This window comes from Sander vitreus, chromosome 1 (assembly GCF_031162955.1).
Source record: "Sander vitreus isolate 19-12246 chromosome 1, sanVit1, whole genome shotgun sequence".
Taxonomy (NCBI): Eukaryota; Metazoa; Chordata; class Actinopteri; order Perciformes; family Percidae; genus Sander; species Sander vitreus.
In genome coordinates this window covers 24162609-24175903 of record NC_135855.1, presented here as the reverse complement: position 1 = coordinate 24175903, position 13295 = coordinate 24162609, and the positions used below count along the sequence as shown (strand labels likewise).

Here is a 13295-nt window from a genome sequence, read left to right as displayed (position 1 = left end):
AAAATACGCTGTTAGTTGAACCTGGACAGGTAACCTCCTTCCTGTTCTTGTTATTAATCTTGCAGCAGCAATAAGTAGGGAAGCTGACTGAATTACATATAGCCCCAGGTCAAAAAGTAAATCTGTGTTAAGCTGTCACTAACATGAATGCGTGTCATTCATTTTGGTTAATTAGGTTGACATATTTAATGTTGTTAATGTTGTTTTTACAAAGTGTAGTAGTACTTAATGTAGCTTGCCACCTGGTCTTTCAGTGTAATGAGTTCATTATTGCAAATCGGTTGCTAATTTTCAGCTGCACCTGCATGCAACCATTAGATTGTTTCAATGAAGATTAGTTTTCATTTTCTTAGGCTGTGGTGGCCTGTTGTGGCTTAAAGGCGGCGAACATGAGCCTTTACTGGTTTGAGTTTGACCACAGACCTTTGTCTTTTCTATCTCTCTCTCTCTCTCTCTCTCTCTCTCTCTCTCTCTCTCTCTCTCTCTCTCTCTCTCTCTCTCTCACACTGTCATCTCTCTGTGGTTGTCGCACTAATAAAGACAATAATCTGTTAGTTATTAATTTTGTTATTTTTATCCAGGTTTAGGTCATCCGTTTATTTTAAAGAAGGAATGACGTCAGCTATAAATGCATTCAAATTTAATTTCCCTTGTAACGTGGTGTTTTTTAGCTGGTGGGAGTGACTGTTGAGATTTTACTTTTTTAAATATAAGGTATTATTATTTTCATTGTTCTTAGTTACAACATATGTTTGTTTTTGTTGTTATGTGACTTTAACCCTGAAACAGTTCTTTCTCCCACAGTATCACTGAGGACGAGGACCTGAATCCGGAGCAGAAGGCGGAGCGTGAGCGCGAGAGGAGGATGGCTAACAACGCCCGTGAACGCCTGAGGGTGCGAGACATCAACGAGGCTTTCAAGGAGCTGGGTCGCATGTGCCAGCTGCACCTCAAGAGCGAGAAGCCCCAGACTAAACTGCTCATCCTCCATCAGGCTGTGGCCGTCATACTTAACCTGGAGCAGCAAGTCAGAGGTCAGTGAAAGCTTTACCCGAGCACTGTTGCAAATTACTGAAATGTCAATGTTACATCACATCAAATCAATTGCTCAAATGCTAACATAAGATTCTTGGCGCCAGTAATTTCATTTTGGTGTCACATCCAGAGTGGATACGGAGTTATAGAAAGGAGAACTGCAGTAAACAGAGCTACACTACTGATTTATAGGGCGTTATTTCACCGACAGAGCTGCCAAATATGTTACTCAGCCAAAATATCACAACACCAGTCGAGAAACTGCTGGGAAGCTATTAAAGTGTGATAATACGCTGGCTTATGACATCCAGTTTGCTGTAGCATTATATGTTTAGATATTAAAGTTAGTAAGTAAAGAATTGTTTAGCAGTAATGCATCTTAATGCTTAATTCACTCACTGAAACACTGTTATGTTAAAAAGAAAAAGAACAAATCAAAACGTTCACTAGTTTTTGTTCAAAGAAATGAGAAAGGCAGAAAAGTTAGATTTCCGTCTCTCTGAACCCACAGAGCGGAATTTGAACCCCAAAGCAGCCTGCCTCAAGAGAAGGGAGGAGGAGAAAGTGTCTGGGGGCTCCGGTGACACCCAACAAGCCCACACGGGGGTCCATCCAGGCCTGACTGACGCGTCTAACCCCATGGGCCACCTCTGAGCAGCAGACAGGTACTCTCACCTCACGGGCTGCACAAAAACACACTTTTTCGATATTAATTAATCTGCGGATTGTCTGAAACAATTGATTATCAATCAGATCTCAGCAGAGTCAGTCATTTATACCTCATGGCTTTCTCTTAACGATGGAATTTTTTGTAAATCTTTTTTACATTTAGGATTGCATTTACTTTTTTTGTTTGTTTATAAGATGGTAAAAAAATGTCCCAATTTCCTAAATTCTCAGGTATTGTTATCAAATTGCTTTGTTGTTGTTTTCTTCCAACCAACAGTCTAAACCCAAAGATATTCTGTTTATTATAAAACAAACCAATAAAAGCAACACATATTTACTCCTGGAGAAGCTAGAACTATATCATGTTTGTCAACCATTTGTTAAAATGTTGAACCAAAGGTATAGATAGAAGTTGTGTTGTACCTTGTGTGATTGTTGATTGATTGATTTCCCCCTTCCTCTCTCCAGATCAATGATCCACATCATTTCTGTCCCGTTTGAGTCGGTGACCTTGCTTCCCAGTGACAGACAGGACTCACAGTTTGTGACACCAATCGGAGGAGACCACTTGAAGCAAAACTACGAGACTAACACAATCCAATCCTACGTAAAAAGACTGAAGAAGAGCCAAGTGTCCAGCTCCCTGTGACCAGTTTCCATCTGCAAATTTCTCCCCACAAAGAAAAAGATCTCCAGCACATATCACCGTCTGCAAGAAGTGTTGTTGCTTCTGAACAATCAGAGACTTCGCAATCTCCTCTCAACCGTACGTGGATATTGCCTTGTGCCTAAACTGAATTGACGAATGCATTGTAACAGCAATTTGTTTTTGTTTGTCTGTTTTTTTTCTTCTATTTATTATGTTATTGAGCTATAAAGTGTATGTCTAAAGGGAAAGTTGAGTCATTTTAAAGAGAAGTATGCGGCTTTTCAGTTGATCTATAGTTTGCCAATGTCACCATTAAAACAAAGCACTCCACCCTCGTAAATCTTTGGCGAGTCCGAGATGAGGGGAAAATATTTGGGCACTGAGAAGATTAATTTATTGGCTAGTTCAAAGTGATATTTATTTCCAACTGAAAATGATCTTTAGCTGTTAGAAATGAAGACGCAAGCGCCCCATTTAAAAAAACAAACAGAGGATATATTATTTATATTTATATTTTATTCATTCTGCCACTGGCCACACGTGTAACCAAAACTACCTGTTTGTTTCTGTGTAGTTTAGATCACTTTCTATGCTGCGGACCAGCTGAATAATCGGCCCGACTAAGTCAGCATTAACGGAATTGTCTACAAAGGTGACAGACGAATGGCAAACTCTAGGTTTACTGAAAGCTCAGATGTAGTTGTGTGTTTTTTTTCCTCGGTAGTGAGCATTCCCTGCACATTTTTAGTGTCTTAACTAAAAGAAAGGGCCCTTCTTGTATAGTGTTAAATGTAAGCAGTGACATATTTTTGCAGATTCTTGTCTTTGTTTAGCCTCCTGACCGTTACATGCTCCTGACGTCAGCACAGAAGTGGATTTTTTTTGTCATTTTCCCGCCACCAGCTAATCAAAGATTGCTTGATTAAGACCTAGTTTTTAAAAAAACGACCACACTTTCTTCTGGCCTGATGTACACATCACTTCATTTTTTTTCTATTAATATCTTGAGACATTACATTTCAAACGCAGTTATTCTGAGTAAAATTTCAGTTATGCTTATTTGTGTTGTAACAAGTCATTTCTTCCAGCATTATAACGTCCAGTTTCAGTCAACGGAGAGAACTTCTAAATTATTTTTCTATTATGTTATTCAATATACAATAAGCCAGACTGGATATTTCATCTATTTTGGTGAATATCATAGAACCGTAGCACAATGAACAACAACACGTAACAGGATCTTCTTTTATGTTTGAAGACATTGTTCATGGCTTTATTTTGTTTTCCCTATCAGTGTGCATGCTTTATGTCTTTGGTCTTAAGACTTGCTTTGTATCCCTTTTATTTCTTTGTATATTGTCTTCTATCATTTGCCACACCTTAAACAAGGCTTTCAGAATTAATTTTCTGTACAAAAAAGGGACTTAAATTAGAATAAAGGATGCCACACCAAGAGTTTACATAAATGATACATTTATGATTTAAAAATGTTTTTGTGAAGAAAAAAAACCCAACCTAAACCATATTTGTGTAATCTCTGACTGAATGTGGCCTTGTTCTTCATTTCAGTATTATTTCAGTAGCTTGTATTAATATTGGCAGACTTTGATTGAGGATATAATGTCACTTCCTGCTCTCTTTTTTTATTTTTTATTTTCTGTTCTTCCTGTATTTCTTTGCTCCTCTGATTGCCAAGTTAGACTTTGCTGTATTTCCAGATGCTTTCCCGTGTATAATATATGAGAAAAACAGAAAATCAAAAGAAAAAAAAAACATTTGGCTTATTTTTCACTGTAGTTAGTCTTTTATACAATAATACTCTAAGAATATTTCTTGAATTCTAAATATTACTCTTTCTAGATTTTTGAAAGCAAAAGTTTTGAGTAAAAAGTTTCTTACTTTATTTTACTATATTAGATAGTAAAACGTACAGTTATTCACAATAGCCTGTCCATTATTACAAGACATTTACAAATGGCATCTCGTGAGCATAGCTGAATTGTTGCTCGTAGTCTAGTACTTCAAAAGGCTTCGTACGAGCTCCAGATTCCTAAAAGTGCGACCTCCATCTTATTTTTCAGTCTCTCGTTGTCGATTGATAAAAGATTTGTTCTTGTGTCAAATGAAAAGCTATTGTTGATGCACATCAAAAACACGAGAATTTGAATTTTCTGTCTTTTTCCAACAGAAAAACACAATGTATATAACATTTATGTTGCAATAAATGTGCCATCTTTTTTAAACTCAATTGTATGTGCATTTATTTCTCTCACTGAGCAAACACATTTGTTTCTGTTACTGCTCCGTATGTGCTTTTTCTCCTCTCCATAAAGTTTTATTTTATGAAAAGGCAAAGGAAGGATGAAGTAGGATGAGCTCAGAAACATGGGGGTTCATTTAGACTTTCTAATAAGACATTCCTACAGTGGATTTAGGCCAAATGAGTGTTTGATAGTATGTAACTCATTTTTGAAAACAATACCGGTGGGCCATTGCAGTCTGTATGAAAAGTACTATTATATGTTTCTATTTTTTAATAAAGTGTGATAGTAGCGTACTGTACATGTGCTGTGGTCCTACTTTTTTTTTTACCTTTAAATTTACACAGGATGAAGAAGAGCTTGAGCCACACATCTGTATGAAAACCGCTCCAGCAAAAAAGGAAATGCACACATATTTGTTCAGTCAGGAACACTCTCATCATATATTTAACCATTTATTGCAACAAATGGAAATACAGTTATACTTGGCAATGAAGGCTCTGTTCTAATGATGCTCCCTGGATCAGCCAAGCAGCATGCTAAGATGATCAGGGAGCACGCTGCTGAGACCCCCCTGTACACAAGAGTGGGCCCAATCAAAGACATTAAAACAATTTCAGACTTAAGTTATGATGACACTCTAAATCAGGAAGGTGGAGGCTGGGGTGGTGGAGGCCAACTTTTCCAGCATCAGCGGTCTCGGAATAGCAGGAAGCAGTGAGAAATAGGGAGACATTTAAATGGACCGCCTGATGTGAAAAATGGCTGTGATTGGTTGTGACTGGTGGGAATGATATTTCAATTAGTGAGCATATGACTTCCTGTCCTACTTGAACTAACGCAATGCTTAATTTAACAGTGGAAATTAAATGAATATTTTGAACATGTATTTCATACATTCATATATATATATATATATTGATATATTGATATATATATATTGATTATGAATGTATATTTTTAGGAACTTTGGTCAAGTTTATTTCACTGGGTGTGAATTTCAAAATTGTATATTTTTTACAATTTGTTTTGACATGCAGAGGCAAAAAAACATAAAAAATAAATAACAACAAACACATTACCTGAAACCAAAGTGCTGGCATGAAATTGAAGTAGCCATTATGAAAAGAACAACCCTGTATTGCCTAATAAACTTCCTGTACTTTGACTGAAGTTAATAAACCCCCAAAGTGCTAAACTTGGAGGACTGTTGTGCTGTAAATCTCAGACCCCCGTACATCTGCACAGAATTATCCTCATGCAGATGTGAGCATGAGAGCGCTCATCACGTCTTGAGAGGTCTGGTCCCAGTTCAGTTTTCTGACAGAGGTGACATTCGGAGGAAAACTGCTGACTGCTGTTCTGCCTGTGGTGAGCTCAGTGATGCAACCTAAATCATGACATGTCATTTTTCAATTTTCTCTGCAGGGAGAAACATGTGAGTGTGTTGGGCTGGTGGTGGTGATGTATGTTTTCTGTAGGAGTGGGACCACCATGTCTGAAGGCTGACTTCCTGTCATGGTTGCTGGGCCAGCTGACAGAGAGTCCTTGGCTCACATCCTTGAATCCAGACCAAAGAGCCTGCTGCTCCTCCTGCTCCGAACAATAAGATCCTCCGCCTCTCTACTAATTTCAGGATGCACGCTGCGCTAAACATGCTTCTTGTCTTCTCTCCACTAAGCTGTTTCAGATTTTTGGAATAAATAACTACATGGGTTTAAAATAAGCTTTTCTTTAAAGACATTCCCATTCTACCTATAATGTGTACACAATTACAACCAAAACAACAAAACAGCTCTGCTTTAGAAAAGGGTTAGAACCTACATCTCAGGCTTTCTTATGTTTCCTATAATACATTGTTTACTGTGCTGTTGCATTTAGTATAACTAGTGCAGTGCCTGTTCAAAACATGCCTGTTTGGAATGGGCCGATTGCTTGGCCTGTATTGGTGCTTGTAGCTTTCTCCAGAACCACTGTACTCCAAAATAACTTACAGAAGGCCTCCAAAGCACTTAATATGCAACTGTATGCCTATACTACTGACTTACTGTATACTTGTACCTTAGAGAAAAACGTACATTTACATGACAGAGAACATTGCATTCAGATTTCACTCACAAAATACCACAATTACAATATGATGCGTTAAACTATCCAACATTATATTACAGTTGAGAATCTCCACCTTGAAGTACAGTGTGCTGATAATGCCTCTCTTTTTACTTTAACTAAACATTTGAAAGCAGAACTTGCACTGTGCGGTCACAGGTGGTTTTATATGGTATAAGTAAAGCGTCTCGTGAATGTGTGTTTGTGTTTAATTTGTTTTTTATAAAACTCAACCTGTAACATATGTTGCAGGTTTAATCAAAAAATTATCTTTTGGGGCTCATGCAGAGATTCAACACTTTTTTCCGTGTAGCAGTCACACATCGTGGTACTTTTAGGCGATGTGGCCCGGGCGGTAGAAGCAAGGTAACCTGGCTGAGCAGCGCGCAGAATGGCCGGAGAAATGTGCGCAACAAAACAACATGCTGGAGATCAGTTTTTGGCAAGACACCTGTAGCCGGTGAACCAAAATCAATGAGCCTTAGGGATTCAGCAACTCCTCGCCCCCGCTGCTGTACTGCACATGTTTGGGGACACACGCACAGAGAGATCCCGATTTATAGATAGATATCTGTGCAGAGGAGTTTTGTTGTTGCAGGAAGCTTTGGTAAGGAGGCACACAGCCTCTTTTCTTCTCTAGTGTGTGAACTAATTAGTAGTTTGGGTGCAGTTTTAGAACCAACAGCAGTACCTGAGAGTTTTGGTTCACCTGCCAAATGTCACTGAAAGATACACAAAAAGACGCATTTCTTTTAATATGGATGTCTTGCTCCTAGAGAGGTGGAGGAGCCTTCTAGATGTCTGTGCCCAGGGGCCCATTGTCTCATAATCTGTCCATAATACAATTACAGTGTCTTTTGGACAAGAATAATAACAGCACATTGGTAATTTTGGAGTTCAGGATGCAAACAACCTTTGGGTAAGTGCTGTTGCTGAACCTAGTTCTGATATTTTTCAGTGTTTAAAAAAAAAGATGGGGGAAGTTAAAATGAGTGGGGTGAGAGGAGTCTTAAAGAATCTTGTGTTCCTTTTTTCCAGGGGTCAGTAGCTCTTGATTTTTGCAGCTTGCACCACTTTGTCCAGTCTTGTGCTGAGGCGTTGCACACATACACAATTAATCCGAAGTGAGGATTCTTTCAATACCACTATGTTAAAATTGCATGATACCTTCCTGTGATATGGAAAACTTTTTCAGCTGTTCTAAAAAGAAAAAACGTCTTTGCTTAAAAGAGGAAAAAAAAAGATTTGAATGTGTACATCGGTCCCACATAATCAGAATGTGGTTAACTGAAATACTTTTTTTTCTCTCTCTCTATTACTTATTTCTTGTCAAACAAACATATTTTATTCACATTAGACTGTCCATTAAAATTGTGTTAATTTAACATATTATTTTTCTTTTTAATAATAATAATTGATTTGTTAAAGTTAACTCTATCCAAATGTATCATAGCCATCGGTTCCTTGTTGTGTGTAGGTAAATACAGTTGTATGTTGAAATGATTTACACTGAAAAAAAGAGGCAGCTGACTGCCTTTTTTTTTTTTGAGTTCTGTACTCAAAATTGTCTATATTAAAACTTACGTACCAATTTTACCCAAAACAAATGACTCCGTGCAGTTGCCATTAACAGATTTCACAGAGGGATCAAAAAGCTTAACCTCTACATCAACAGCAGTCGATTCAACCACACAACTATGCAAACCACAATGTTTTCAAATCGTTGTAAATTATGCATACAGTGCAATGGTTTTAAATATAAAGTAACCTCGCACTAACCATCTTCACAGTGTAACAATAGGAGCATATAGTTTTCCACCTGTTGAATTTTCTGACCATTGATGGTTAACTTATGGAGGTCCATAACTACTTTTGTTGTTTTGGAAACATTAAGCTCCAAGTTGTTGGCTGCACACCAGTCCACCAGGGATGGAACCTAATTTCTGTAAGTTGCCTCATTGTTAGAAATCAAACCTATAAATGTGGTGTCATCGTTCAATCTTAAACAATTTAACAGACTGAGAGTGGAGAATACATTTCCCCACCACACTGTCTTCATTGTTGGCTTTTGCCTGTTACATTGGTGCAGAGCTGGTTAAATTTACATCAACTTTTTTCACCATTTGTCCTGTCATAAACGCATAAATGTAAAAGATGATATCGAAAGAGCTAAACGTGTGCCTCTATGATATCTCTGGTGCATGTAAGTTAGGTTGATTTGCTGCTGGAAAGCCTGCAGGGGGTAAGACTGAGCTATGTACTGAGCATGCCCAGAGGTCCCAGCTGTGGCACCTCAGCGGAGAACAGAGGTGTCATTGTGTACTGCTGTAACCAAGCACAGTGGCACAGAGCTCAGATTAGGACTGCGGTGCTGCGCGGGTCTCTGCCGATTGCCGACACACATATAAACAGTGGGCTGCTACAACGGCACAGGGGCAGCTGGGCCTCCAGTAATGTAGTTTATGCTGCAGTGGTAAGGTCTATTAAAAGAACTTTGTGGTTATCAAATTTCAGAATAAGTATTACAAATTGTGTTTTTCTGTCACTGACTTGAAAGTTATGAATGTACTGTACTTATGTACAGTTTTGAGGTACTTGTACTTGAGTATGTTCATTTTATGCTAATGAATACTTCTGCTTCACTACATTTATTTAATAACTATAGTTACCAGTTACTTTGATGATTTATTCAATCAAAACATATGATCAACTTACTGTATAAAATAATGGATCATTACTATATCTGTCCCAACTCTTAGTATGAATTCACTCAGTGTATAGCATGAACTGTAATCTTTTTATTGTGACAGTAAAAACTAGATACTGCCAGAAGCAAATGTGGTGTTTGCTATTATTATTAATCAATTTGTTTTGAATTGTTTATTTCAATTAACAGTTTATATAGCCTACAGTATAGGGGTATTGTAATTTTAAGATGCTGTGAAAAGTAAATATCATAAGACATTGTTGTTATTGTTTTATGAAGATATTTATACACAGTATAGGCTACAGTAGTACATATACAGTACATCTCTCAGTGCACCTACTCTACTGTACAGCATCACTAAAGTCCACTAAAGTCCAGACTGTCCTCCTAAGCCATCCTAGATACTATTTATCACTGCTCAGTGTTGTTTGCTTAGTCCTGCACATCCCCTTAAAGTACACATAGGCCTACACCACAGAGACTTTATTTCTAAAATAATACTCACTCTCCAGTTCACCCAGAACTTTTCAACATTTCCTCATCCCACTCAGCATAATACATGCCTCCTGTTTGCTTTTAGGTTGTACAGTAATGGACTCCTACCATCCCTGTGCATTACACAATATGCTCACTGGGTATATCTATGGGGATGCGTTTACTGCACGGTCTGTGTGAGTTGCATGCATTCACCAGTACCACCACCAGCACAGGTTCTCATTAACTCATTCAGATCAGCTTAGGCTACTATCCACTAGATGACGCTCTCGGTTTTTAAAGACAAATTGCATTTATGCAGAGCGCAACTAATTAAACTGACATCGACTTTGAGGGGAGCACATATGTGTAGCCTACAATCCTCCCAGTGCATTAAATAGCCTAGTTCATAAATTAGTTTTTTCAAGAAATTAATATCCATTTATGTAACTTGTTATTTTAATCTTCAAATATTTCTGATTTCAGTAGGGTGTGTTTGGCTTAGTATTTCTCCAAAACATATATCTAATGGGTCCACCCCATTTTTTACATTGCAAAATAGTTATCATACATACTCATACGTAGGCTACTCTGATTGTATGAGCTCAGTAATTTTTTATTTGAGATAGTTATTTCTTTATTTTATGTTGGGCCATCTTATTCCAAACACAAGCAAACATAGCATAGCCTAGGCTACTGTCACTACTTTCTCCGTTGGCCTAAAGTTTATTATTTAGTTTATTCAGTTAAAAAAAAATAATGAGCTCAATATAGAAGATAATTAATGGAGTGAGTGTGAGGTCTCAGATACAACCTGTGATTTCGAAACCTCTTAAGACCCCGCTGAGCCGAGCCGAGCATCGAGGTCCAAACTGAGCCGGGCTGGGTGCTGCCAAGGCTTCATGCTTCAAGGGGGATTCGTGATGGGAACACTGTTCCTGGACCAGCCGGCTGGTTTTTGAGTCGGTGGGCGGGTTTGTGCGCTTGTTTCAGGAGGCGGGGCGGCCCGGATGGTCGGACGTCCTTCTGAAACTGTCCTGCTCTCTCACTCAGAAAACAACACAGAACTAGCTAGTTAAATAAGTTTGGAAGAAGTGTCGTGGGCACTTTGCTCAAAACCCATTTTTTTTTAAACAAACGTTTATAACCTGCGATAACTGAGCGAGAGAGAAAACCGACGCTGGTGAGTAACGTTACATGTCTGCTGGGAGAGTGTTACCGATAAACTCAACAAGAGGCACAAACTGAACATTTAACTGCAAAAAGGACAATTAACTTGACTTAATTAAGGGACTCGTGGAAAAAAGAAATACGTTTTACAGTAAATCTCAGGTTGGTGGTGTGATTCATGCCACCTGTTGCACTCAGCAGCGATATAAAATGCCCAGAAACTGCGTCAACTTAAACTGCCACTGTTTCTTCACTTCAGTCAACTAACGTTAGCTGTTTACACGGACATAACTCTAAATCTCGGTTTGTGTTTGTCATTTACACATTAGTGCATTTTAATTGTGTTCGCACTCCTGGACGCTCACGTTGCATTTACCTGACGCTCCAGATTAGTGAACCCCCATTCATGTTACGTAACTTTATATTTTTCCCACAGTGTAAATCCTTGCAGTCTTGAGTGACTTAGTTAACCTTTTACATTTACTTCATTTCAAGGTCGGGCCTCAGCTGCTGCTCTAACTGATGTGTTTTCTTCATAGTCATGTGATTCACCGCAGCTACAGACCCACAATGTCTGGACTCTGTGACACAGAAGATTAATCAGTTCACATGAGGAGATACAATCTGCTTTTGTTAAATCTGTGCAGCGTGTCCCCTCTCAGATCAAAGCCAGGGCCTTGACATCCAACCTGTGCCCCGTGCTGACCTCTGTGCTCTGCAGCACAGGGGTCAGTGAAGGCACCACTGCCTCTATGAGGGACAGCTCAGTTAGGGTTTCCACCTTTTGCAGTGACAAATACCATGGGAGGAAGACAGGTGCACACTTGTTGAAGCATACATGTGACACTTAGGATGAAAGAGTCCATTGTGTGTCTTTTTTAGCTTTAATCTGGCTTCGACAGCACTCTTGCTCCTGGACAGGACACTTTACATTGGCCTTCGTCTTCCCTCCTGTACAGACTGAATTAGTCAGCTTTCCACTCTTCAAACTAATTGAAGGATCAACAAATCGACCTACTCGTTGACTTGTCAAAATCAAGCTGAGGTGAATTATTCTCAAGTGGTGCTAGGAGTGGCTGACATGTATAAAAAAAAATGGTTTCTTGCTGTGTTTTATGGCAGAGGCTGGCCACTTCACCTTAAACGTAGGCAGCCTCTGCTGACATTATATTAAATTAGATTAATACACTAATGAAAAAAAAATGTTACCCTTTAGGGAAAAACAGTAGAGGTGCTATTTCATGCAGCAAATGCCATATGTGTCAGGAACGGAGTAGCTTACCACCTTAGCTAACCAATATCCTGAGGGAAACCCTAAAATCTTCTATCGGGATGCATGTGACTTTATATTGCAATATTGATATATATCCTAACATATACATTTATGGGAAAATCAATGTAGACTGATGTCTGTGTTGACTAATCCAGCAAATTGAATACCTGAGGAATCTTTATCATATGGAGTCAAAAAAATAATAAAACCTCTAATAATAATTTGTTTTGGAACTTCCCCACAATGACATAATACAACCAGTATGGCAAAGTCTGTGTCAGTTAACAAATGTAAACCTTTTACGGTACATATCGTTATGTCTCCAAAGCCTACTATGTGGTGCTATTTTTTTTCAGTTGTCCGTAGGTCTGCCTTTACCCATTTCATGCTAATGTGACATATCCTGCTTGTCGCTTTGTTGCCAGTCTTATCAGTGTCCTTCTTCCAGGCCCATCTCGGTCTGTCTTTGTATTGTAACATCAGGTAGAATGGGACGCTATCAGCAAGGCTAACAGGAACCTGTTAAAAGCTAATTGTCCAGCAAAACATGTTGGCTGCTGATGGCTTTGTCTTTACTGACCTCCCAGGCATAAATGTGTCTGAAGAACATTCAGCAGCTTACTTCAATATTTGTACACAGTGTGATATTTATTGCCAACTGTGTTCTCATGATCATGCTGCAAATCTGTCAACCCTAGACAACCCCGCAATTATTATAAATGTGACAAAAGTGAGCTGAATAAGATTTTGTTGCTCTCTTGTCATGACTTATCTCATGAGCGTGGGCTACAAATTACAATTTCATTTACATCAATTGCACACACACACACTGCACATTCACTCTAAAATGAACACCCTCCAAAGCTTTGTAGAGATGACAAAGCTCTCACATTTCTCTCATGTCTGACTAAAGGCCGTTTTTATGCTTCTGCGTCGAATAGACGGCGT

At 38.7% G+C, this 13295-nt stretch overlaps 2 protein-coding genes across 5 annotated transcripts in view; both read left to right on the top strand.

Moving 5' to 3' along the window:
- The window catches only part of tcf12 (transcription factor 12), a 77522-nt gene extending 72607 nt beyond the window's left edge, over positions 1-4915 (top strand). For 2 of the 4 annotated variants that reach the window (XM_078249218.1, XM_078249199.1), the window contains 3 exons: positions 805-1034; positions 1547-1700; positions 2173-4915. In XM_078249218.1, the coding sequence (XP_078105344.1) occupies positions 805-1034; positions 1547-1689 (373 nt within the window). In that variant the 3' untranslated portion in view covers positions 1690-1700; positions 2173-4915. Of the gene's footprint in view, positions 1-789; positions 1035-1546; positions 1701-2172 lie in introns of all 4 variants that reach the window. The other 2 variants (XM_078249189.1, XM_078249209.1) reach the window with 1 other exon arrangement.
- Positions 4916-10901: 5986 nt separating this feature from the next.
- The window catches only part of cgnl1 (cingulin-like 1), a 33676-nt gene continuing 31282 nt past the window's right edge, over positions 10902-13295 (top strand). Inside the window, exon 1 of the mRNA XM_078249175.1 lies at positions 10902-11087. The gene's annotated coding sequence lies outside the window, so the exon portion shown is untranslated. The remainder of the gene's footprint in view (positions 11088-13295) is intronic.